Source organism: Mercenaria mercenaria, chromosome 1 (genome assembly GCF_021730395.1).
Source record: "Mercenaria mercenaria strain notata chromosome 1, MADL_Memer_1, whole genome shotgun sequence".
Taxonomy (NCBI): Eukaryota; Metazoa; Mollusca; class Bivalvia; order Venerida; family Veneridae; genus Mercenaria; species Mercenaria mercenaria.
This window is the reverse complement of record NC_069361.1, coordinates 26,910,608-26,934,618: the sequence shown is the minus strand read 5'-3', so window position 1 is coordinate 26,934,618 and position 24,011 is coordinate 26,910,608. Positions and strand designations below refer to the sequence as shown.

Below are 24,011 nucleotides of genomic sequence, written 5' to 3'. Positions count from 1 at the left end.
CGCGCAGTCTGGTCAGGATCCATGCTGTTCGCTAACAGTTTCTCTAATTGCAGTAGGCTTTAAAAGCGAACAGCATGGATCCTGACCAGACTGTGCGGATGCGCAGGCTGGTCTGGATCCATGCTGGTCGCAAAGCCACTATGTTGGTTTTCCCATGGCACGGCTCAATTTATTATTAGATATAAGTGAAATTGAGAAGCTTGCCATATAATTTTAACTAACACCATTAATCTGATCCCTGGCACCTTGACCTATGATACCTGGCCCTAAACCAAAACATGTCTGCCCCTTACTAATATCAATCCTTTTCTGAAGTGTGACATTGAAAAGCTTGCCATAAAGCTTTAACCTGAATGTAACTGTGATGGTGACACCAATGCCAGGCAAGTACAGAAGCTCTCCTTATTCTTCAAATAGTCAAGGCAAACATTAGCTCTTATATTTTTACAAAACTTTATGTAACTATATCATAAATTTAGCAATATATTAGCCAATCAATCTAAATCAACTCAAGCTTAAACAAGCACAAATTCTTACTTTTCAAATGCTGAAAACAATGAGCCATGCCATGGGAAAACCAACATAGTGGCTTTGAGACCAGCATGGATCCAGACCAGCCTGCTCATCCGCGCAGTCTGGTCAGGATCCATGCTGTTCGCTAACAGTTTCTCTTATTGCAGTAGGCTTTAAAAGCGAACAGCATGGATCCTGACCAGACTGCGTGGATGCGCAGGTTGGTCTGGATCCATGCTGGTCGCAAACCCACTATGATGGTTTTCTCATGGCGCGGCCACTATTAAAAACAAATTGCTAAATTCTAACCATCTGCAAAACCGTAATAAACCTGTGATCTGTTTGAGAATCCCACAAAAGCAAGTGACATGCAACAAATGTGAATTTAGCAATTCATTCCTAACAGTTCAAAGTGAAAAAGCAAAACAAAGATGCACCTTACCAAATTATTTTTAGTTTTTGCAACATTTGCATCATCTGGCCCTAATTGTTTCAGGTAAATTTTTAATGCTCGTGTATAATAATGTTCAACCTGCAATTAATAAATCAGAGGGCATGCAAGCTACACAACATCTATAGAAATAAATATATGTATGTACATAATATACATGAAAATGTGCAGTGAAGCCTGGCTCATCTTTTTTTCCTGCAAAGGGAGCTAACTGTGATTTCGTAATTCTCTAGAAATGCAAAGGATTACATCTCTTCCTGCATATATAATTGGAGAAAATGAAAAAGAAATTACAAAATACCTCACATTATATTTCAGCTGGGTCGAGGTAAGCAAAATCTACTGAAATAAAAGGCAACTATTTCTAGGGTTTCTTTCACAGTTAACTCCATTTTTTTCTAGCAAAATAAAACAACTAATTAGCATAACATTAGCAGAATTCATATAAAGCTAACAGCATAACAAAACTTCTTCCAAATTCCTTCCTAGTAAATTATCTCAAGCAACCTGATTTCCTATAAAACAAAACAGAAACGAAAGAAAACAGAGTGACCTTTACAAATAAAGAAATTGTGGCTAAAAACAATGAAAAAACAACAGCACCGCCCCGCCTTGCGGGTGCAGACGCTCATCTGATTTTTTTGTCTCTGTATAATAGAAATATTGTCCTACCCATGATTTTCTAAGATTTTCCAAAAGGGGCCATAATTCTTGCAAAAAGCAATGCAGAGTTACAGTACTTGCTGTGCAGAGTCAGCTCTTAATGGCAAATAACTGCTCCAAGTTTTAAAGCAATAGCTTTGATCGTTAAGGAGAAAAGTTGACTTAAACATAAAACTTAACCAAGAAATCTGATATTTTCTAAGTCCAAAAGGGGCCATAATTCTTGCAAAAAGCAGGATGGAGTTATATTTCTTGCTGTTCAGAGTCAGTTTTTGATGGTGAAAAGTGTTGCAAGTTTTAAAGCAATAGCTTTGACACTTCAGGAGAAAAAATTGACCTAAACACAAAACTTAACCAAGAAATCTGATTTTCTAAGTCCAAAAGGGGCTATAATTCTTGCAAAAGCAGAATGGAGTTATGTTTCTTGTTGTACAGGGTCAGCTTCTGATGGTGAACAAGTGTTGCAAGTTTCAAAGCAACATCTTTGGTAGTTAAGGAAAAAAGTTGACCTAAACAAAACTTAACCAAGAAATCTGATATTTTCTAAGTCCAAAAGGGGCCATAATTCTTGCAAAAAGCAGGATGGAGTTATGTTTCTTGCTGTGCAGAGTCAGCTTTTGATGGTGAACAAGAGTTGTAAGTTTTAAAGCAATAGCTTTGATAGTTTAGAAGAAAAGCTGACAAACATAAAACTTCACCAGGCAATGCCAACGCCAATGCCGACGCCGACACCGATCAAGTGATGACAATAACTCATCATTTTTTTCTCAAAAAATCAGATGAGCTAATAAAAATGACACAAAGCAGTTTGCCTCTCTTTTTCTTTGCTACCGATAATTAGCAAGAAGCCTTCCGATCACATTCTGTACAAACAAACAACATATTAGCATAAACTGTGACTGCAAAAGGGAAACACAAAAAAAATAAACCTAAATGTCTGGCAATAGAAGACTGCTAACAGAGGTATTTGAGCCAGGTCACACCACAACTTAACACTTTAAAACCACATATATTCACCACTTTGTCAACTACAGGAAATTGAAGTTCTTGGAATTACACATTTTCAAATATCGTCTTTTTTCTTTAGTTTTAACCTTCTAAAATTATAGCTGTAGTTATCACTACTGATGTCTTTATTTAAATTGTTTAAATGAGCCGCGCCATGAGAAAACCAACATAGTGGCTTTGCGACCAGCATGGATCCAGACCAGCCTGCGCATCCGCGCAGTCTGGTCAGGATTCATGCTGTTCGCTTTCGAAGCCTATTGCAATTAGAGAAACTGTTAGCAAACAGCATGGATCCTGACCAGACTGCGCGGATGCGCAGGCTGGTCTGGATCCATGCTGGTCGCAAACCCACTATGTTGGTTTTCTCATGGCGCGGCTCAAATTTTAATTTTGTACACTAACCTTATTATACCACAGCTTCAAGCCAAATTCTGTGTAATCAGTTAGGTCCTTTTTTCAAATCTTTTGAGAGTAAAAATATGTGTAAATACAAGTGTAAATATATGTGGTTTTAAAGCAATACATACATCATACAATAGCTGTTTCTTACCAAGTTGTTTTTAGTTTTAGCTACATTAGGGTCATCGGGCCCTAGTTTAGATTCATAAATCTCTAAAGCCCTTTGGTAGTACTGCTCAACCTGTATGTCGGCATTAAAATCAATGAAATTATCAATCAACAGCGAAACATTAAACAACATTACAACTATCAACAGATTTTCAGAGACACCAGCTTTCATTCAAACATATAATACATCTAACAGTATACAGACAATTGAATGTATCAGGTTTGTAAGTGTTCTCAAAACTTTTCAAGTAATATTAACGTGGTCCTTTTTATATTTGAGAAAAACACTATTTTCTTTTCTTTGAGAGTAACATCTCATCCACATGCAAAAGAGGTAAAAATCAAGTAACTTGTTTACTTATGTATCCAGTCAAATTGTCACAGAGAATATCTCCTGAGCTCAGCAATCAAAACATGTGATCCACTGATTGATGATCCAAATCTATATTCAGCTAGCCAGACAGTACTTGTAATCAATTAAAGTTAGCCTTATAAGAATAATTATGGCTTTGTAACTGTGTTTCAATAAAATATTATACACAGGATCCAAAGTAAAATCAGACAATGTAATGCACTTACAATGTTTATGAAAATGTTAACAATTTTGAAGTAGGCCTATATATATTAAATGTTTCAAAGAATTATTAGGCAATTTTGGACAAAATGTTCACCTTTTTTCTTAGTGTACAACTGCACTTACCTCCTCATATTTGCCTTGATTTTGACAAAGAAGAGCTAAATTATTTAGTTGCTTAGCAACATCTGGATGATCCTCCCCTAACACCTGAAAGGTCAAGGACACATACTTTAGTTACCATGACAACAAGTATATTTTTTCTGATGCTTATCTTTTCAAGTATAAAACTACTTACTCTCAAAATTGTACAAAAAAGAATGGTTTTACAATGAGGCATTCTTGAATTTCCCATTATCAAACCTTTACTATGACAAAAGTAAAACTAGAAAATGCTTTTGTAAAAAAGCGCATGTCTCCCCCAATGCAAAGTCCTATAGGCAAGAAGTCAATAGGGGTCAGGAGCGAAAGTCAAAGAGACACTGATGGTTGGCTGCAATAGGGATCATCTACTTGGCATGTCCAGTCATCCCGCTAAATTTCGACACTCTTGGCCTAGTGGTTCTCAAGTCACTGTTCAGGCTCCTGTGACCTTGACCTTTGATCAAGTGACCTCAAAATAAATAGGGGTCATCTACTCTGCATGTCCAATCATCCTATTAAGTTTCAACATTGTAGGTCAAGTGGTTCTCAAGTTATTTCCAAAAAATGATTTTACATGAATAGGCACTGTGACCTTGACTTTTAATAGAATGACCCCAAAATCAATAGAGGTCATCTACTCTGCATGTTCAATCATCCTATGAAGTTTCAACATTCTGGGTCAAGTGGTTCCCAAGTTATTGATCGGAACTGGTTATCAATGTTCAGGCCCCTGTGACCTTGACCTTTAACAGAGTGACCCCAAAAACAATAGGGGTCATTTACTCTGCATGAACAATCATCCTATGAAGTTTCAACATTCTGGGTCGAGAGCTTCTCAAGTTATTGATTGGAAATGGTTTTCCATGTTCAGGCCCCTGTGGCCTTCACCTTTAACAGAGTAACCCTAAAACTGTTAGGGGTCATCTACCCTGCATGACCAATCATCCTATGAAGTTTCAACATTCTGGGTCAAGTGATTCTCTAGTTATTGATCGGAAATGGTTTTCAATGTTCAGGCCCTGTGACCTTGACCTTTCATAGAGTGACCCCAAAATCGTTGAGGGGTCATCTACTCTGCATGACCAATCATCCTATTAAGTTTCAACATTCTGGGTCTAGTGGTTCTCAAGTTACTGACCGGAAATGGTTTTCCATGTTCAGGCCCCTGTGACCTTGACCTTTAATGGAGTGACCCCAAAATCGATAGGGGTCATCTACTTTGCATGTACAATCATCCTATGAAGTTTCAACATTCTGGGTCAAGTGGTTCTCTAGTTATTGATCGGAAATGGTTTTCCATGTTCAGGTCCCTGTGACCTTGACCTTTAACGGAGTGACCCCAAAAACACTAGGGGTCATTTACTCTGCATGAACAATCATCCTATGAAGTTTCAACATTCTGGGTCAAGTGGTTCTCTAGTTATTGATCGGAAATGGTTTTCAATGTTCAGGCTCCTGTGACCTTTACCTTTGACGGAGTGACCCCAAAATCAATAGGGGTCATCTACTCTTCATGACCAATCATCCTATGAAGTTTCAACATTCTGGGTCAAGTGATTCTCTAGTTATTGATCGGAAATGGTTTTCAATGTTTAGGACCCTGTGACCTTGACCTTTGACGGAGTGACCCCAAAATCAATAGGGGTCATCTACTCTTCATGACCAATCATCCTACGAAGTTTCAACTTTCTGGGTCAAGTGGTTCTCTAGTTATTGATCGGAAATGGTTTTCAATGTTCAGGCCCCTGTGACCTTGACCTTTGACGGAGTGACCCCAAAAACAATAGGGGTCGTCTACTCCAGCAGCCCTACAACCCTATGAAGTTTGAAGGTTCTAGGTCAAATGGTTCTCCAGTTATTGCTCGGAAATGAAGTGTGACGTACGGATGGACGGACGGATGGAAGGACGGACAGGGCAAAAACAATATGTCTCCTGGGGGAGACATAATAACATTTAGTAACCTCTTATTTACATGTTTCTACAACTGAGAACTTTATACAGAAATCACTTAAAAATGCTAACAACATACCTTTTCTCTAATTTCTAATGCACGTTTACAAAGTGGTTCAGCCTCCTTGTATTTTCCACGTTTACCATATAACACAGCTAAATTATTTAATGTGGCAGCTACCTGAAATTGATCAAATAGTATATTATTAGCAAAGGGATGTAACTACAGCAAATTACTGATCCAATTATCTATACACACATACAATTCCAATGCTGCTTCTACCTAACACACATAGGAAAACATCAGACTTACAATCTGCATATTCAAAGTACAAACATGGGTACCAGTACATTGTTGATGGATGTAATTTCTTTTTGCTGTTACAATAGTGGCAAATACATAATTTTCCCAAATGGAACTTACTAAGTGCTGCTTGTAAACACATGTGCCCTAATGTTGGCCTGTTGAAAATAATGTGAAATGTAATATTCAGTCTTAGGTATGTTATGACCTTGACCTTATGACCCCAAAAAAAATTACAGGTGAAGACAATCATGCTAAGAAGTTTGATTGTCATAGGCCCAAGCATTCTCCTGATAGAGATGCTAAACTATTCTTTTGTCTCTAGGTATCTAACTTGTGAACCCCACCCCACAACGCATACCTCTACAGGGCACTAGACAACTTTTAGGGACAGGTACCAATACCCTCAGGAAGGGGAATTTTTCGTCGCTTTAAAACAAAAAGGGGAAGTTTTTAGCTATATATATGTTGCTACTTTTCGCACTTATTAATACTGTTTTCAGTCATTTCTAACAAATGTAACTATATTGCAGCAGTAACCTTCAACAGAGGAACAATAATTTAACTTGAAAGAAATTTCATATCTAGTTGTGTCAAAAAACCTATTATCAGGGGAATTTTCTTCTGAGAAAGGGGAAAAAAATATACTATCTTATGAGGGGAATGGGGCCCATATTCGGCCCCAAAAACGGCCAAATGAGTGCCCTGCTCTACCGAAAAAAAGATAGAAGTTTGATGGCAGCAGGCTCTGGCATTATCCAGCTACTGATCACAGAAGCTCATTACAGCTCATTCTGACTTTAACCCTAACAAAGAAGGAGCCATCTACTGACCACAGGTAATCATGTGATGAAGTAATCAATCTCTAGCTGATCGGAATCCAAAGTCTCTATTGATTAACCAACAGATATGAGCAAAACATTATATTCTCTCTTATTTGAGGGGGGCATCATGAACCTGGCTGAAAAACGAGGCAATGCCAAAAAGGTATCAATCAGTGGAAATCTACAGAAATATATCTGCATTGTTCACGCATGCAACCTTCTTTAACTTATTTGTCTGTCGGTATTAAACTTTACTGATACAATCTGACAATGGGTTTACTGTGTTTATACAGGAGTCATGCAAGGGACAGATATTACAACTGTTACAGTACAATATATACAAGGTCAATGCCAGGCAGTGTAGCATCATTCCAAAATTACATTACACATCAGTGTGGCAAAATATGTTCATTCACATCACATGAAATAGACTTTCTCACACGGTCATTACAGAAAACATGCAATTTTTCATTCAGCATTCTTTTTTAAAAATAGAACAAGCCATATCATATAAAATCACATTCACTTTGTATTTTATAGTGTACTCTGTATGTAACCTTTTTGAGAAAACTGAATACTTTCAAAGAATTGAAAATACACAGAAAATCTGAATAATTTACTAGTAACAGTGCCAGCTCTCAAAATTTACTAGTAACTGTACCAGCTCTCAAGAGTCTGTAGACAGATGTATTCAACAATGTAAGATTAGTGTAGTCATAGGTAACCTTGATAGGTTAGCTTACAGAATGTTCTAATCTCATTCACTGCCCAAATATTTTATATGCTTAACAAGAGCTGTCTCCATAGGATGACACATGCCCCTGATGGCACTTTGAATGAATAGTTATGGCCGATGTTAGAGTTTAGGACCTTTGACCTAAAGAGCTGGGTCTTGCGCGCGACACGTCAACTTACTGTGTCACACATTCATGCGTAGTTATTTTAAAATCCATGCATGAATGACAAAGATATGGACCGGACACGCCCATCAATGCACTATCATGAAAAATGACCTTTAATGTCTAAGTGTGACCTTGACCTTTGAGCTACGGACCTGGGTCTTGCGCACGACACGTCATCTTACGGTGGTACACATTCATGCCAAGTTATTTGAAAATCCATCCATCGATGACAAAGATATGGACTGGACACGCCCATCAATGCACTATCCTTTAATGTCTAAGTGTGACCTTGACCTTTGAGCTACGGACCTGGGTCTTGCGCACGACACGTCGTCTTACTGTGGTACACATTCATGCGTAGTTATTTGAAAATCCATCCATCGATGACAAAGATATGGACCGGACACGCCCATCAATGCACTATCCTTTAATGTCTAAGTGTGACCTTGTCCTTTGAGCTACGGACCTGGGTCTTGCGCGCGACACGTCGTCTTACTGTGGTACACATTCATGCCAAGTTATTTGAAAATCCATCCATCGATGTCAAAGATATGGACCGGACACGAAAACAATTTGTCTCAAAAATATTAAATCATTTTACTTTTTATGTTAGGTTATAGATCAAAAACGAGATGTGTGGAGGTTTTGTTCAAAATTAGTCTAGGAACATATCTGTAAAATAAGATCTATTTGTAAGGAGTGAAGGCATTAGCAAGCAAGCAGACAGCTGGCTTACTTAACCCACAACATTTTCAGTTTGCTTTTAACACAAAATGCCTCAGGTTATGTTCTGCTGTCATCTCAAAGTCAGTGAATGACATGCCAAATCCTTCCATAGCTTTATCAAAACAGACAAAAGGCATAATTCCACCTTCATACTTGGTCCTTTTGGCTTTAACAAGTCTCCACTAGATTAGAAAAGTCTGTTAAAAGTCCCCAGACATTTTATTATGTTATCAAGCAGTGAAAGCTAATAAATCTTAAAGTAAAAGCCTGCCAATCTGAAAATCTATTTCTAGCATGAAAAGGGAACAAAAATGTATCCTATCATAGGCTATCACCAACAAAACTGTACTTATCCAGATATTTAAAAATAAAGATATAAAAAACTGACTTCTTACACATGATAAGTGTAGTGCTACAATCTTAAAGTAAACAAACTAAAGAAACTCCAGTTCAAAAACAATAATAAATCTTACTACCAGCATGACAGAAAATTTATTAGCAAAAGCATCGACGTCCTTTCTTTGTTCATTAAAAAAAAGAAAAATAACTAAAAACACTTGAAAGCTAGAGAAGCAACGAAAGAACACCAACAGCCAACTCAAGTAATGAATAATAATAATAATAATAATAATAAATATGAAATAATAAATATAAATAATGATAACAAACAGAAATCAGCTTGCCATATCAACCCATATATAATTTGAAATATAAATTAAAACTGTGGTTGAGGATATACACAATACAACAGTATGCATGCTCCGATTTATAACTCACGGCCGGATGATCTGGTCCTAATGTTTTCTCACGTATGCCTAGGGCATCATTTAATAAATTGGCCGCTTCCTTATATTTGCCTTGATCTCTGAAATAGTGTAATATCAAAATAGTATAAGCCAAAAGAAATATTTCAGTAGGTTTATTCAGGACAAGAACATTTATAAGTGGCATCCATCACAGTACATATTCTCCATAGGACTAGGTAGCAATATACCATTATAAGGTATTACTGTGAACTGATAAATTTTACCTGTTTTTCTTTCTAAAGTTTGGTTTAGAGTCAAACTGACACCAATTCAGGCCATATGGCAACTTTTCCAGCTTTTAATGGTGGAGGAAAACTTTGACCACATACCTTTCTAGACATTGCTTCAGGTATAGGGCGAGACCTGAGTAAAACCACCAACCTTCCACCAAGAGTTCTACACTCAAAGCTAGGTAACGAACCAACAGTATTTACGTAAGCAAGGACAGGTGTCAGTAAAACCTTTCAAGTCTAAAAATTTTGCTGTACAATAATACTAAAAAAAAATTGTAAAATTTCAATTTTTTTTTTTCATGAAAACAAAATATTTCCTGGAAAACATCTGTGATGGACTAAATCACCTATAAATGGTCAGTTCCCAAGATAATTATACAGTGGCAAGTATTTGAGAATTATGGGCTCCACAACATGCATCCTAAAAGCTTCATTTAAAAAGATTTAACTTTCCTGTAACTGTTCACTTAATTTTGTCTACATACAAACTTAAAACCTTCCAAAACCAAAACAAACAGCTAGGACTTTTATAACTTTTGGCAATGCTTGTAAACGAAAATTCCAAGAAACAAACTTTTCTCTAATTTTCCCAAAATATGGCAGTAGTGAGGCTAAATATGATCAAATATTACTCTAAATGCAGTTTTACAGCCCTTAATCCTCAAATACTAATACAAATTGAATCACAACACTCACTGCCGGATGATCCCGTCCGAGAGTTTTTTCCCGTATTTTGAGAGCATCGTTGAGAAGATTACCCGCTTCTTTATATTTCCCTTGATCTCTGCAAGTTTCATACAAACACAGAAAAGTAACAATAACAATTACTTTATAAAATGTGATCTTATATTCAGTCAAACAAGAGCTTTGATCCCCTTTTCCATTTAACCAGAGTTCTGATCTCCCCTTCAGTGAAACCAAGCTTTTATCTTCCCTTTAGTCAAACCAATTTTGATCTCCCTTTAGTCCAACTACAGCTTTGGTTCCCCCTTCAGTCAAACCAGACTTTTGATCCCCCCTTCAGTTAAACCAGAGCTTTGATTCCACCCCCCCCCCCCCCTCCCCACTCTTCAGTCAAACCAGAGCTTTGACCTTCCCTTCAGTCAAACCAGAGCTTTAACCTTCCCTTCAGTCAAACCAGAGCGTTGATCTCCCCTCCAGTCAAACCAGAGTTTTAACCTTCCCTTCAGTCAAACCAGAGCTTTAACCTTCCCTTCAGTCAAACCAGAGCTTTGATCTCCCCTTCAGTCAGAGCTTTGACATTCCATTCAGTCAAACCAGAACCGTTGAGCGTTGATCTCCCCTCCAGTCAAACCAGAGTTTTAACCTTCCCTTCCGTCAAACCAGAGCTTTAACCTTCCCTTCAGTCAAACCAGAGCTTTGATCTCCCCTTCAGTCAAACCAGAGCATTAACCTTCCCTTCCGTCAAACCAGAGCTTTGACATTCCATTCAGTCAAACCAGAACCTTCCCTTCAGTCAAATCCTCTGAATAAACTGACATAAAAAACTTTCTATAATAGCCAAACTTTTAACTATTTGCTATCTAAGGCTGTTTGAATATTTCATGCTAAAAGAATTTTTCTACTTTAACTATAAAACGTAAATAAGTAGTTGATTAAAATTAACCAGAAATCATCCTAGGATCATTATTTTCACTCAACCATATGGCAAACAAAACATGGAAAATATGTTTGGAATCTTGAATGCTGGTACAAAGGAGTTTTAAACATGATTTTAAAATGCTACTGTTGAATCCAATATCACACCTTTATTAGCACAGAAAAATCAGGAAATTACCTACATTAGTTCTTTTGTTTGTTTGCATTATTAAGACATTGTTAAATATTTATTCCAATAGAAAATGGACTGATATTCCCTCATGATGCAGTTCTTTGATTCTGACATTCTTTCATCAGGTTACAAAAAATGTTTCACCTATTGAACACACTTTTCCCTTAAGTTTCCACATGCTTAAAACTAAGGAATGTATTGATGCTTACATACCAAACTGAGTGATTCAATTTACTTGTTCTCTTTTATTTCCTTAAATTCTAGATAAATATCTATAAACACAAACAGTTCAAAACACTCCATCAAATATGGACCAACACAATAAGGATACAAGCATGCATAATCAAGATAAAGACCTATCCGTTAAGAAATAGATAGTGAAATGTGGCTTCTTTTTACTTTAACTGACTGGGCACTTCTTGAATGTTGCTTTTATAAATTATTCTTACCTGTACACAAGGGCAAGAATGTTTAACATAGTGGCCACATCTGGATGATCATGGCCACTTGTTTTTTCAAGATCCTCCAAAGCCTGCTTACATAAAGGTACTGCGACCTCGTAACGACCCTGTGAGGCATATTGTATGACTAGATTATGTAGAGTGCGTAATCGTGCTGGAATCTCATAACCTCCACTAGCAGCCTGCGCCATCGCACTGGGCTGTGACGGAGAAAGAACTGAAATTGAAGAATTATAGAATATAAATAATCATAAAATTCTGTAAAAGCATGTTCCAAACAAAGTTCTATTCAGGTATCACAACTGCAAACAAAGAATACATGTTTTTCAATTTCAATGCACCGAAAATACATTCATAAACACTTTAAAATTTTCAGGATATTGTGTTTTCCAAACATGAACTGATCATTCCCGGTCACACATTAAACCGGAATCCACCTAAAAACCGGAATACACCGGAATACATTTTGCATAACCGGAATACACCTGTATTTTTTAATTAAAAGGTATTTTTGAAGTGTTTTAGATATAATTCAATCATATTTATCATAAATAATTAACATACCAAAGGAAAATAAAATACGTTTTCGCAAAATGATTTTATACGAGATTGAAGTTCGGCGTCCGCGTCGGAAATTTCCATAACCGAAATACACCCGTACCCGTATTTCATTAATAAATGGTATTTTATAGGGGCTATTGCAGAAAAAATTCGAGTATAATATGAATAATTAGTTTACAAAAGGAAAATGGAATACTTTAACGCAAAACGATTTTATACGAGAATGAAATTCGGCGAGCTTACAGAAATGTTGTACGATTACGTCGCTACATGACTAGATACCGGAATGTTGATTGTTGGAAATTATTTAAAAGTTTCTTCACATTTCATTTAAAAAATGAAAAAAGAAAATAATGATGATAAAAAATATCGATATTCAATTTATAAATGAATTATAGAGAAAATACGGGTCATGACATAACCGCGCTGATCGGAAAGGGCTTGCCACGTGTTTTTTTATTTGAAATTATTAATTGTTTCTTCATATTTTATTTAACAAATAAAAAAAAAGAAAATAAATTAGGAATTATAAAATAGTAATTTTCGCTTTTTAAATGAATTATAGACAAAATACGAGTGGCATAAACCGCGCTGATCGGAAAGGACATAACATGACCGGAAGAGGCATGTCACGCGTTTATTATTGGAAATTATTTAATTAATTCTTCAGATTTCGTATAAAAAATAAAAAAGAAAATAAATTGAGGAAAAAATATCAATATTCGAATTATACACAAAACACATGTCAGTGATTAAACCGCGCTGATCGGAAAGGACCGGCCATACTAGTACGTTTATTATTGGAACTAACTGAATTATTTCCTCAGAATTAATTTGACGATTTAACATGTTTAAGAAGAAAATATATTTTGAAAAATCAGTTTTCAAAAGAATTATATCATGTTTAATATATAAATATAAAAACGTTTATTGCGTTCATTCCTTTGAATATATGCAGCGTAACAAACACGTGTCTCTGATTAGTCCTGATAAAGTTTGATTGGATTATCACACCTATTGATTATCAATTAATCAGTATATTTGAAAGCACACACAAGTGACATGTGACAAATAATGTCTAACGAGGGAAGTGCAGTTAAATGTGATAAAGTTTTATTCAATTTCATTTAATTGTCGATATCATTGCAAATTGAACAAGGGTGCAGAATGTCACAATATACGCCCGTCACAGCAAATTTGTTTACACTAGCACCTGTATTTGCAAATGGAATTTTAATTTTCTAGTTGTTTACAATGTTGTTTTTTTTAGAAATTATTGTAATTCTTTTATTTTTCTAAGTCCACAAAAAAAATCCTTACGAGGTAGAGATACCTTAAAATACACCCAAAATTTGAAAGTAATATCAATGTTGTACCACAGAAAAGTGGTCTTGGTTTTTCCCTACGGTCAATTATAAAAAAGTTACAACGTAAGTTATTTATAGTAACAACTAAGGGAAGTTAATCTTTAAAGAGAAAAAAAAAAAAAAAAAAAAAAAAATCGAAAAAAAAAAATTACAAGTCCACACAAAAATCCTTACCAGGTAGAGATAGCTCAAAATACACCTCAGAATTGGATGTAACATGCATGTTGTACTACAGAAAAGTGGTCTCGATTTTTCCCTACGACTTGTAATGAAAAAGTTACAATATAAGCTATTTATAGTAACAGCAAAGGGAAGTAATTTTAAAGAAGGGACCAGTGCATGACACTCCGTCTCATGATGGGTGTACAATTGTGCCAAGTTGCATCAAAATCCCTACATGCATGAAGAAGAAATGCTCAAGACAAAGTCATTCTTGTATCTGACCTTTGACCTTTAAGTGTGACCTTGACCTTAGACCGAGGGACCTGGTTCTTGCGCATGACACTCCGTCTCATGCTGTGAACATTTGTGCCAAGTTGTATCAAAATCCCTCAATGCATGAAGAAGAAATGCTCCGGACAAAGTTTTCATTCTTGTATCCTTTGACCTCTAAGTGTGACCTTGACCTTACCCCTAGGGACCTGGTTTCTTGCGCATGACACCTCCGTCTCATGATGGTGAACAATTTTGCCAAGCTACATCAAAGTCCTTTCATGCATGAAGAAGATATGCTCCGGACAAAGTTTTCATTCTTGTATCCTTTGACCTCTAAGTGTGACCTTGACCTTAGACCTAGGAACCTGGTTCTTGCGCACGACACTCCCTCTCATTATGGTGAACAACTGTGCCAAGCTACATCAAAATCATTCCATGCATGAAGAAGATATGCTCCGGACAAAGTCATTCTTGAATTTTTCATTCTTGTATCCTTTGACCTCTAAGTGTGACCTTGACCTTAGACCTAGGGACCTGGTTTTTGCGCATGACACTCCGTCTCATGATGATGAACAATTGTGCCAACTTTCATCAAAATCCCTCCATACATGAAGAAGATATGCTCCGGACAAAGTCATTCTTGAATTTGACCTTTGACCTCTAAGTGTGACCTTGACCTTAGACCTAGGGACCTGGTTCTTGCGCATGACACTCCGTCTCATGATGGTGAACAACTGTGCCAAGTTTCATCAAAATCCCTCCATGCATGTAGAAGATATGCTCCGGACAAGGTCTGTGGACGCCGCCCGCCCGCCCGCCCGCCCAACCGCCCATCCGCCCGCCAGGGGCGTTCCCATAATACGTCCCGTTTTTCAAACGGGCGTATAAAAATTGCAGGTACATTCAGTATAATTTTTATTTTTGCACATGAAAAGCTTATTAAGCCATAAACATATAAACTTTAACGTATCAACACTTATTCAATGTTTTACTAAAACAGCGATGAATTGTAGATTTAATTATACATTGGCCTAAATTTTTTACGAGTTGACATTCCAGATACACCATAGAAGGCACATTTATATATTAATGCATATTGCCCTTGGTATGATTTGCCAGGCGTGTAACGTAACTATCACCAAATACAGAGTAAGCCATTTTTCGAATACTGAAATCTGTCTATGGTTTATATATCATATTATTGCTTCATTTACTCAACGGCAGATTATTTTGACAACGAAAAGCTGTAAAAACATCCTTAACTTTCTTTAAATATTTTGATTGATACTATAGCAATCAGTGTCCACTCAACATGCTCAACTTGTTGATTGACAGGTGACACTTGAATAACATGCCTGTTCGTTATTAACATTATAAGGTACTTTTAACAGAACAATAAGCAATAAGATTTAAAAGTATTATTTCAAGAATATTGGTTTTTATTAAACTTTAGTAAATAAAGAGCGGTCTGAAAAAGAGAGAGAGAAAAAAACGATGATTTTAACAACTCAGAATTTATGTAAGTATCATTATTTCTTCATTCATGGCGGTAAAATAATTCCTCTGTTACCTGAAATATGTCATAAATGAATATTATAGCATAAAAAGATATTTTGAAATAATCTGAACTAAAAAATTGAAACTTGAAAGAAATTTACCTACCTAAGTTGAAAGCTGACAAAATTATGGCGATTGAGGTTCATCCACGAGTGCGCAAATTTCCCGTGCGCTCAACAAATTTTCAACCTCGTATAAAAACGTTTAGCGCGTTTTAATTTGCTTTTGTAAATTAGTTATTCATTTAAGATATGATTTAATTCTGTCATAAACCGTAAAAATACGATTGATTAAAGAAATACGGGCGTATATTAGACAATTTTAGGACATGGAAATTCATTCACGAATGCGCAAATTTTCAATGCGCACGCTGATTTTCAATCATGTACAAGACGTAATGCGCAAAAGTATTTTAATATCCTTTTGAAAATTAATTATTTATCATAAATATGTTTGAATTCAGTCATAAACCACTTCAAAAATACCATTTGTTGAAGAAATACGGGTGTATTTCGGTTATGGTAATTTCCCGAGCGGTCGCCAAATTTCAGTCACGTATAAATCGTTTTGTGTTGAGTATTTTATTTTCCTTTTATAAACTTATCATTTATATCAAACATGAATGATTTCTAAAAAAAAAAACAGAAAAAAAACACTACAAAATACCATTTATTAATAAAATACGGGTGTATTTCGGTTATGGAAATTTCCGGCGCGGTCGCCGAACTTCAGTCTCGTATAAAATCATTTTGGGTGAACGTATTTTATTTTCCTTTGGTATGTTAATTATTTATGATAAATATGATTGAATGATATCTAAAACACTTCAAAAATACCTTTAAATTAAAAAATACAGGTGTATTCCGGTTATACAAAGTGTATTCCGGTGTATTCCGGTTTTTAGGTGGATTCCGGTTTAATGTGTGACCCATCATTCCAAGTTCTCTCCATCTTAAGAGTTGCTAATTCTAGAGAATAGCTTTTAACAATTTTACTTTCAAGATTTTATATCTAAGTAATCCTAAATGTGCAAACTAGCCATTACACATCTCAATTAATGCAATTCTTTTTCAATTAGTGTAATATTTTGTAGTCATTACAGAAGAAGTTAAGTTGTGTACTTTTGTTCATACCTTCAGGATTATTTGTTTCCTCATCATCCTCAGGGAAACCTAGTTCCAGGTTTGTGCTTGTATTTAATGCATTCTCTCCAGACTTTTCCTGCTCCTTCTCGCCTTCAGACTGAAATATACAAGCTCTATCACATTAAATATTTATAATACCTAGATTTAAGAATCAATCACAGAAAGTATAGTTAATAAACAATATACTATATTCAAGGTTATACATAGTTTGTGAAATATGCACAAGTTCAGTTACGGACATACAGCTCAACTTTAGAAGCGCAATATTATTCTGCAAAGGAATGATTGGAAGTTTCTCGATGCAAATTTATCTAACAATGCCATTTTGCCTAAGATTTTTTAGTAAATTATATCAGACTCGCAGAAAGGGCCACCCTTGACACCACTGTAGCAATATTGTTCAATATGAAAATTTACACTTTTTATTTTTCTTTGTGTATGAAAAATAGTAAATGTAACAAGAGCACCGCCTTGCGGGTGCTGACGCTCATCTGATTTTTTTTGTGTAATAGAAATATTGTCCTACCCATGATTTTCTAAGTCTAAAAAGGGCCATCATTCTTGCAAAAAGCAGGATAGAGTTATGTTTCTTGATGTACAGTGTCCACTTATGATGGTGAAAAACTGTTGCAAGTTTTAAAGCAATAGCTTTGATAGTTTATGAGAAAAGTTGACTTAAACATAATACTCAACCAAGAAAATGATTTTCTAAGTCCAAAAGGGGCAATAATTATTGCAAAAAGCAGGATGGAGTTATGTTGCTTGCTGTACAGGGTCAGCTTATGATGGTGAACAAGTGTTGCAAGTTTCAAAGCAATAGCTTTGATAGTTTAAGAGAAAAAGTTGACCTAAACATAAAACTTAACCAAGAAATCTGATATTTTCCAAGTCCAAAAGGGGCCATAAATCTTGCAAAAAGCAGGACGGAGTTATGTTTCTTGCTGTACAGGGTCAACTTATGATGGTGAACAAGTGTTGCAAGTTTTAAAGCAATAGCTTTGATAGTTTAGGATAAAAGCTGACCTAAACATAAAACTTAACCAAGAGAACTGATTTTCTAAGTCCAAAAGGGGCAATAAATCTAGCAAAAAGCAAGATGGAGTTATGTTTCTTGATGTACAGGGTCTGCTTATGATGGTGAACAAGTATTCCAAGTTTCAAAGCAATAGCTTTGATAGTTTAGGAGAAAAGTTGACCTAAACATAAAACTTAACCAAGAAATCTGATATTTTCTAAGTACAAAAGGGGCCAAAAATCTTGCAAAAAGCAAGATGGAGTTATGTTTCTTGCTATACAGGGTCAGCTTATGATGGTGAACAAGTATTCCAAGTTTCAAAGCAATAGCTTTGATAGTTTAGGAGAAAAGCTGACCTAAACATAAAACTTAACCAGGCAACGCCGACGCAGACGCCGATGCCGACGCCGACAACCGCTCAAGTGATGACAATAACTCATCATTTTTTTTCAAAAAATCAGATGAGCTAAAAATCAATAAATACTGTAATATACAATATCAATGAACAACAAAAACAGCTGAAAAGAGTGTGTTTTAATTAAGGTCTTCCCCACACAGCTGATTTATAGGTATATCAAATATGAAAGAGCACTGACTTTTTTTCTGGGAGTTCTCATTTACGTCAGAAACAGTAACAAGCACATATTGAACAGTAGTACTGAATTTGAAATACACAAAAATGGGTATGAATAAATCTAATATGGATAGATATTTCTGTTATAAATCTCTAAAATGTCTTAACTTAACAAAGTAATTGTTGTCTGTAACAGCTATGCCATTTGCATGTTCAATTATTTAAATCTCTTCTATTGCTCTCTAGCCTGTTCGGTTTGTATTTACTTTTTAAACTGATTTTCATTCCGCTTGCATTTCAATTACAAAACTTACCAAAAATATATTCATTTAAGGAATGAAGAATTTTCAATACTTGTCAAGTCAACTCCCACTGAACAATTTTTTATATAAAACCTTACCTTGAATTGATAAAATCATTACTACAAAGTATCTTAATCTTAAAATTTACAACTGCAAGAAGGAACATTTGCTCTGAAACAGAATTTCTTTTTTAATGCAGTAGGTTAAGAAATGAAACCATAGCTTACTGGGAATTTGAGTAACACTTATTGTGTAACAAAACATCTTGACAGTTATTGAGTTAAGCACACTTTTAAATAATCATAATCTAAAACTTTTGAATATTCATGAACTTACAGTCTGAGATTCATTTGTATCATATTTCTTCATTTCATTCATGAATTCTAGATGTTTCTTTTCTTCTTCTAATATTGCTACCCGTTGTTCACTGACTTGCAGTTTTTGTTGTGTTGCGTCAAGCTCGTCCCGTAACCAGCCATTTTCTTGACAAAGTCTTCGGACTTTAGCTCGTAATTTTTGTTTTTCTGCTTCTACATGTTCGTGATGTTGTGATAATGCCATCATAACCTGTAATATATGTAATTACGCATTAATGCTAGAATCAGAAAAATGTTAAAACCTATAATATGCAATACAGCCAAGCCAGCGACATAATCTGGCTGCTTTAGGTAGATGGCATCTTGAGACAAAATAAAGTAAGAGCATCATGCATTTTTGACGTTACCTGACTGGCTGCTTAAGGAGGTAGGTTACCTTTATATTTGTATGTGCGCATGTCCAACCGGAAGCTAACGTGACGATTTACGACGACGTTTACGACAAACTAAATGTGTTTGTATATTCATTCTTCTGAAAACAAATCATAGACCTGTCTTCGATCTGACGCTTTATGGTTTAATAATGCAGAAATAATGAATAAATTGCCGCAGAAAGGCTTCAAAACAATGTTGCCTTAAAATGACGCCATTGACGTCATGACGTTACGTGTCAGTTACCGCGCAAAATAAATAGCTTTTATCTTGAAAGTACGTAATTCTGTGCTTTTTCTTTATTCAAACTATTTTCAAATAACCATTATTTGCTGAAATATTTTTTAGGAGTCTTTTGCTCTGAATAATAATCAATATTTTGCTTCTTTTATGTAGTTATATTGGAATGTTATGCGGAATGTAAGAAAATGGATGATGGTAACCAATGTTATTTGGAATATAGTTGGGTGAGAGGTTACTTGTTACGGCCATTTTCAAATAAAAAATCTAGCAGTTTCATTTGTAATACCTATTTTTCAGGTTCCGTTGATATTTGTTACTTATATACTAAAACTAAGATCTAAAATTGTTCAAATTTCAGTAGAAAATTGTGGTTTCTTGAATTGAATTGATACTACCATGGAAACGAAGCCCGTGACCTATGTATCTAAATGTAAAATTCAAAAGCGTTGACACTAGTCTATTTAAGAAACACAGCTTCGGCTTTTTATTTTCATTTCAACAATATCCATGAGAATAATAGTAGCATGCTGAACGATTTTTCCATGAAAAATGCCAGACGAGGGGCACTGCTGTAAGTATTCTAAGCTTAGAAATTTGTCTGAATAAATGCAGATAACACGAAAATATAACTTACGTTAGAAATAATATATTTTAAAGCTACATCAACTAGAAAGATAATCTTATTCAATATTATTTTATAGGAAATTACGACAAAAAGCAAGATATAAGCCATTTTAAACGTCTCTGTTGCCATGGTTACTTTAAACTTTAAGAAAAATAGGGTACCATGTATAGTGCTTGGTATGTTGCTAATAATATTACCCTAATATTCCATGTTGGTCATTAACAGAATGGTACTGAAGCGGTCAAAAACCCCTATTTTTATACATAATTGTTTAAAAATGACAGAAAATGCATTACCATGGAAACACGAGCTCCGCGACATATACATTTTAAGCTTATATTAGAAAGCTAACGTGCATACTAGTAAAATTATAGATTATGCGGACTTCTACGAATATCAATGAAACTAAAATACACTGAAAAGTGTTAAATATCTGTATTTTCCTTCTTCTTTCAATATGAAATACCTTTGGAGGGTCATGTTTTTCAAACCTGGATAAAAATTGAACTTGAAGGGACAGAGACAAACGAAACTGAGATTTTAGCAGTTAAAACTTCATATTACACGAAATACAAAAAGATGCTGCGGTTCAACTAATTTGAATTTAGCCTTGTAACAAGGTAACCTACCTCAAGGTAAGCGGTTTTACATGCGATGACCACTATCTAAGGCACGTTCAAATGACTATACTGTACTAATTATCTTATCGGAAGGTGGAGTGCACCATGATTCTCCAAAATGGTTGAACCTATTGAAACTTTACCAATGAGCAACAAGTTGATACCAATTCTGGATGTTTTCTGGGTAAGAAGATACTCCAGCTTACCAGTATATCTAAGAATGCTGTTCTATGCATCAGGTGTTTCCACAAATTAACCTTTTACTGTGTACTGGTACCTATGGGACACAGACTTTACAGTGTGTACATGCACATTGCCTGTCTAAGCCATAACATTTCCAATGTAAATATTTTAAATGTATTCACTTTTCAAGAAAGTATTAACTCACTATCCCCAACTCAAAAGAAAAACACTCACCTGAGCTTCACTCAAACCCAGTTCAATAGTTTCCAAAGACTTTTTCAAAATGTTTGTTTTTTCTTCTATCAAATTAGTGTCAGCACTTTCTTTCTTTATAGTTTTCATGGTAGTTAATAATCCATTGAGAATCTGGTGGTGTTCATTTTTCAGTGTATCCAGTCCCTGAATCACCGTCTTTGTGTTGGACATTATCTCCTCCTGCGACAGCGACGTCATCTTTCCGATCTCCTCTAGTCGCTTACTGGAACAAAGCAAGACGATATAAATATGCAACACTATGCAGAAGTACTACTATCGACAACTACTTCTACCAGCTCTTGTTACAAATTACAATGGAGAAAGAACACCCTTTTCATGCAATAGTAACAACTAGCATATGGGTGCTGTTCTAACTTAATCGCCTTTGGTTTTCTTTGAAAAGTCTATGCCATTTTAATATCCTGAACAATCTATTCCTTTTTATTATTAGATGTAGGAATCATGCTAATTTTTATATTCTGTAGGTATCTATTCCATATTTTATATCGTATAAGGATCATGCTTATTTTTATTTTCTGCATTTTTATATTATGTCGGTATCTTTCCCATTTTGTGTTATATTTAATTACTATATATCTAATTATTATAAATCAAACAGAACCAATCTAGGGTATTTAAGTTTTGTCTATAGTTCTACCTGCACTTCAGAGCAAGGTATGGACTTAGCACTTTAGAAATATTTAAAGCTAAAAATAATTAGCACTTCATATTGCTACAGACATGATTGCAATACAGAGAAAGTAACCATACAATACCTAATTGTGAAATAAAAAATCATATCATACAGTTTTAATTCATGGATTTTTTTGTGGAGTTTCACAACTATATTTTCCATTGTTAAGTGTAGATATATAGCACATAATTATATAGTGTAGTGTTTTGTTTTGTTGGCCATCAATATATATATTGTGTATAAAATGCCTCAAGACAGACAACTATCTCTATAATCTAACATCACAAGTTCAACACTTAGTAATAATAAACAGTATGTATGAGGAAAAGTTTCTTCTTTGGTTAGCCAGCATGTGTACAAAATTTATACTACATTCATTTAGCCCAGGAAAGATAATAATCAAGAACCACAGGAAACTTTATTTGATGAACTCATAAAAAACAACATAAAGTCAATACAGCATTAACAACTTTCTTTTTGTAACAAACCACATTTTACAGAAATATTGTATTGAATAACAAGTATCTGCTTTCCCACACAATGTACAAACTATTTTCATAAAAATGTTGGGTACTCTTTTTTACAGTTTCCAGTACGTGTCAATTAAATTCTAGTAAAACTTGACACAACAAAATAATGTGATCATCTACTTTTAATAGTATGAAGTTAAAATATATATTTTGTGGGGAAATAACTTTTGGATTACAAATGTAAATATAAAACACCTTGGAAATTCATTTGTTCACTGGGAATCAATTTCTTGTACTGATGTTACACGAAATCCACAAATATTAATATTAATCCCAAGTGAATGGCAATGATTTTACAATACCGACAAACAGAAATGATAGTCAAAGATATTGCTAAGGTCTCCTAACACTGAAAAAAAAAGCTTTTCACTATCTATATGAAAATAAAAGAAAGAAAATCAAATTAATTATAAATATGACAGAAACTTTAGCTTTATACAGATCAATGACCTGCTCTTTGGGATATGTGTACTTTTTTTCTTGAATATGTAAACTACGCATTTCCTCCTCAATGTCCAATAATCTGATAAACGTTAAGGATGAGTCATGCTGAAGAAAACAATAAATACATCTTGCTCGATTCTCGTTTGAACTTTCATTCCAAAACTAATATGCAACTATCCAACACCATCAAATACTAAAAACATATTTCATAGTAAATCATAACCAGGTCATAAAATGTCCAAACGATAAATATCCAGAGCACGCATTAAGAAAATGAAACAAGTAATTGATCGTATTTTAAACATAATATATAATTTGAATCAAATTAATAATTATCCACTACATTACTCACAGTTTATACAACTTTGCAGTTTCCGATTCAATCATGATTGGAAGAGTTGTAGATAAAATTTACGACAAACTCCACTTATCCGAAACATATCCACCATAGCAAAAGCAATCTACTAACACTTCTGACATTTCCAATCCCAAGATACTTTGAGGGTCAACAGGAAAAAATCAATAGAAAAACGTTTACCAGCGAACATAGAAAACTGGTAGTTTACTAACTGACACTGGAATTTCACACTGGTATCAAGATACTTATGTTAAGAAATGCACTGAAGCAGTATGCAAATGAGGCGCAGACGAACTTATAATTAAAACAGCAGACGACACCTGTGTCTGTCACCCCCCTTCAGCAAAATGAAATCTTCTAAATATGGAATGGATGCGGGTGTTCAATAAATACTTGGAGCCAGCAAATAAAGGCAGATTATTGATTATAGGCATC

General features: G+C 35.0%; 1 protein-coding gene across 8 annotated transcripts in view; it reads right to left on the bottom strand.

Moving 5' to 3' along the window:
* LOC123543115 (kinesin light chain-like) overlaps window positions 1–24,011 on the bottom strand; it is an 81,743-nt gene that overhangs the window by 33,767 nt on the left and 23,965 nt on the right. For 7 of the 8 annotated variants that reach the window (XM_053542837.1, XM_053542866.1, XM_053542842.1 and 4 more), the window contains 8 exons: window positions 21,530–21,773; window positions 19,212–19,442; window positions 16,973–17,081; window positions 11,908–12,136; window positions 9,405–9,492; window positions 5,951–6,052; window positions 3,903–3,986; window positions 956–1,045 (listed from right to left, as the gene is read on the bottom strand). In XM_053542837.1, coding sequence (XP_053398812.1) covers window positions 956–1,045; window positions 3,903–3,986; window positions 5,951–6,052; window positions 9,405–9,492; window positions 11,908–12,136; window positions 16,973–17,081; window positions 19,212–19,442; window positions 21,530–21,773 — 1,177 coding nt within the window. Of the gene's footprint in view, window positions 1–955; window positions 1,046–3,902; window positions 3,987–5,950; window positions 6,053–9,404; window positions 9,493–11,907; window positions 12,137–16,972; window positions 17,082–19,211; window positions 19,443–21,529; window positions 21,774–23,570; window positions 23,729–24,011 lie in introns of those variants that run through there. The other variant, XM_053542832.1, reaches the window with a different exon arrangement.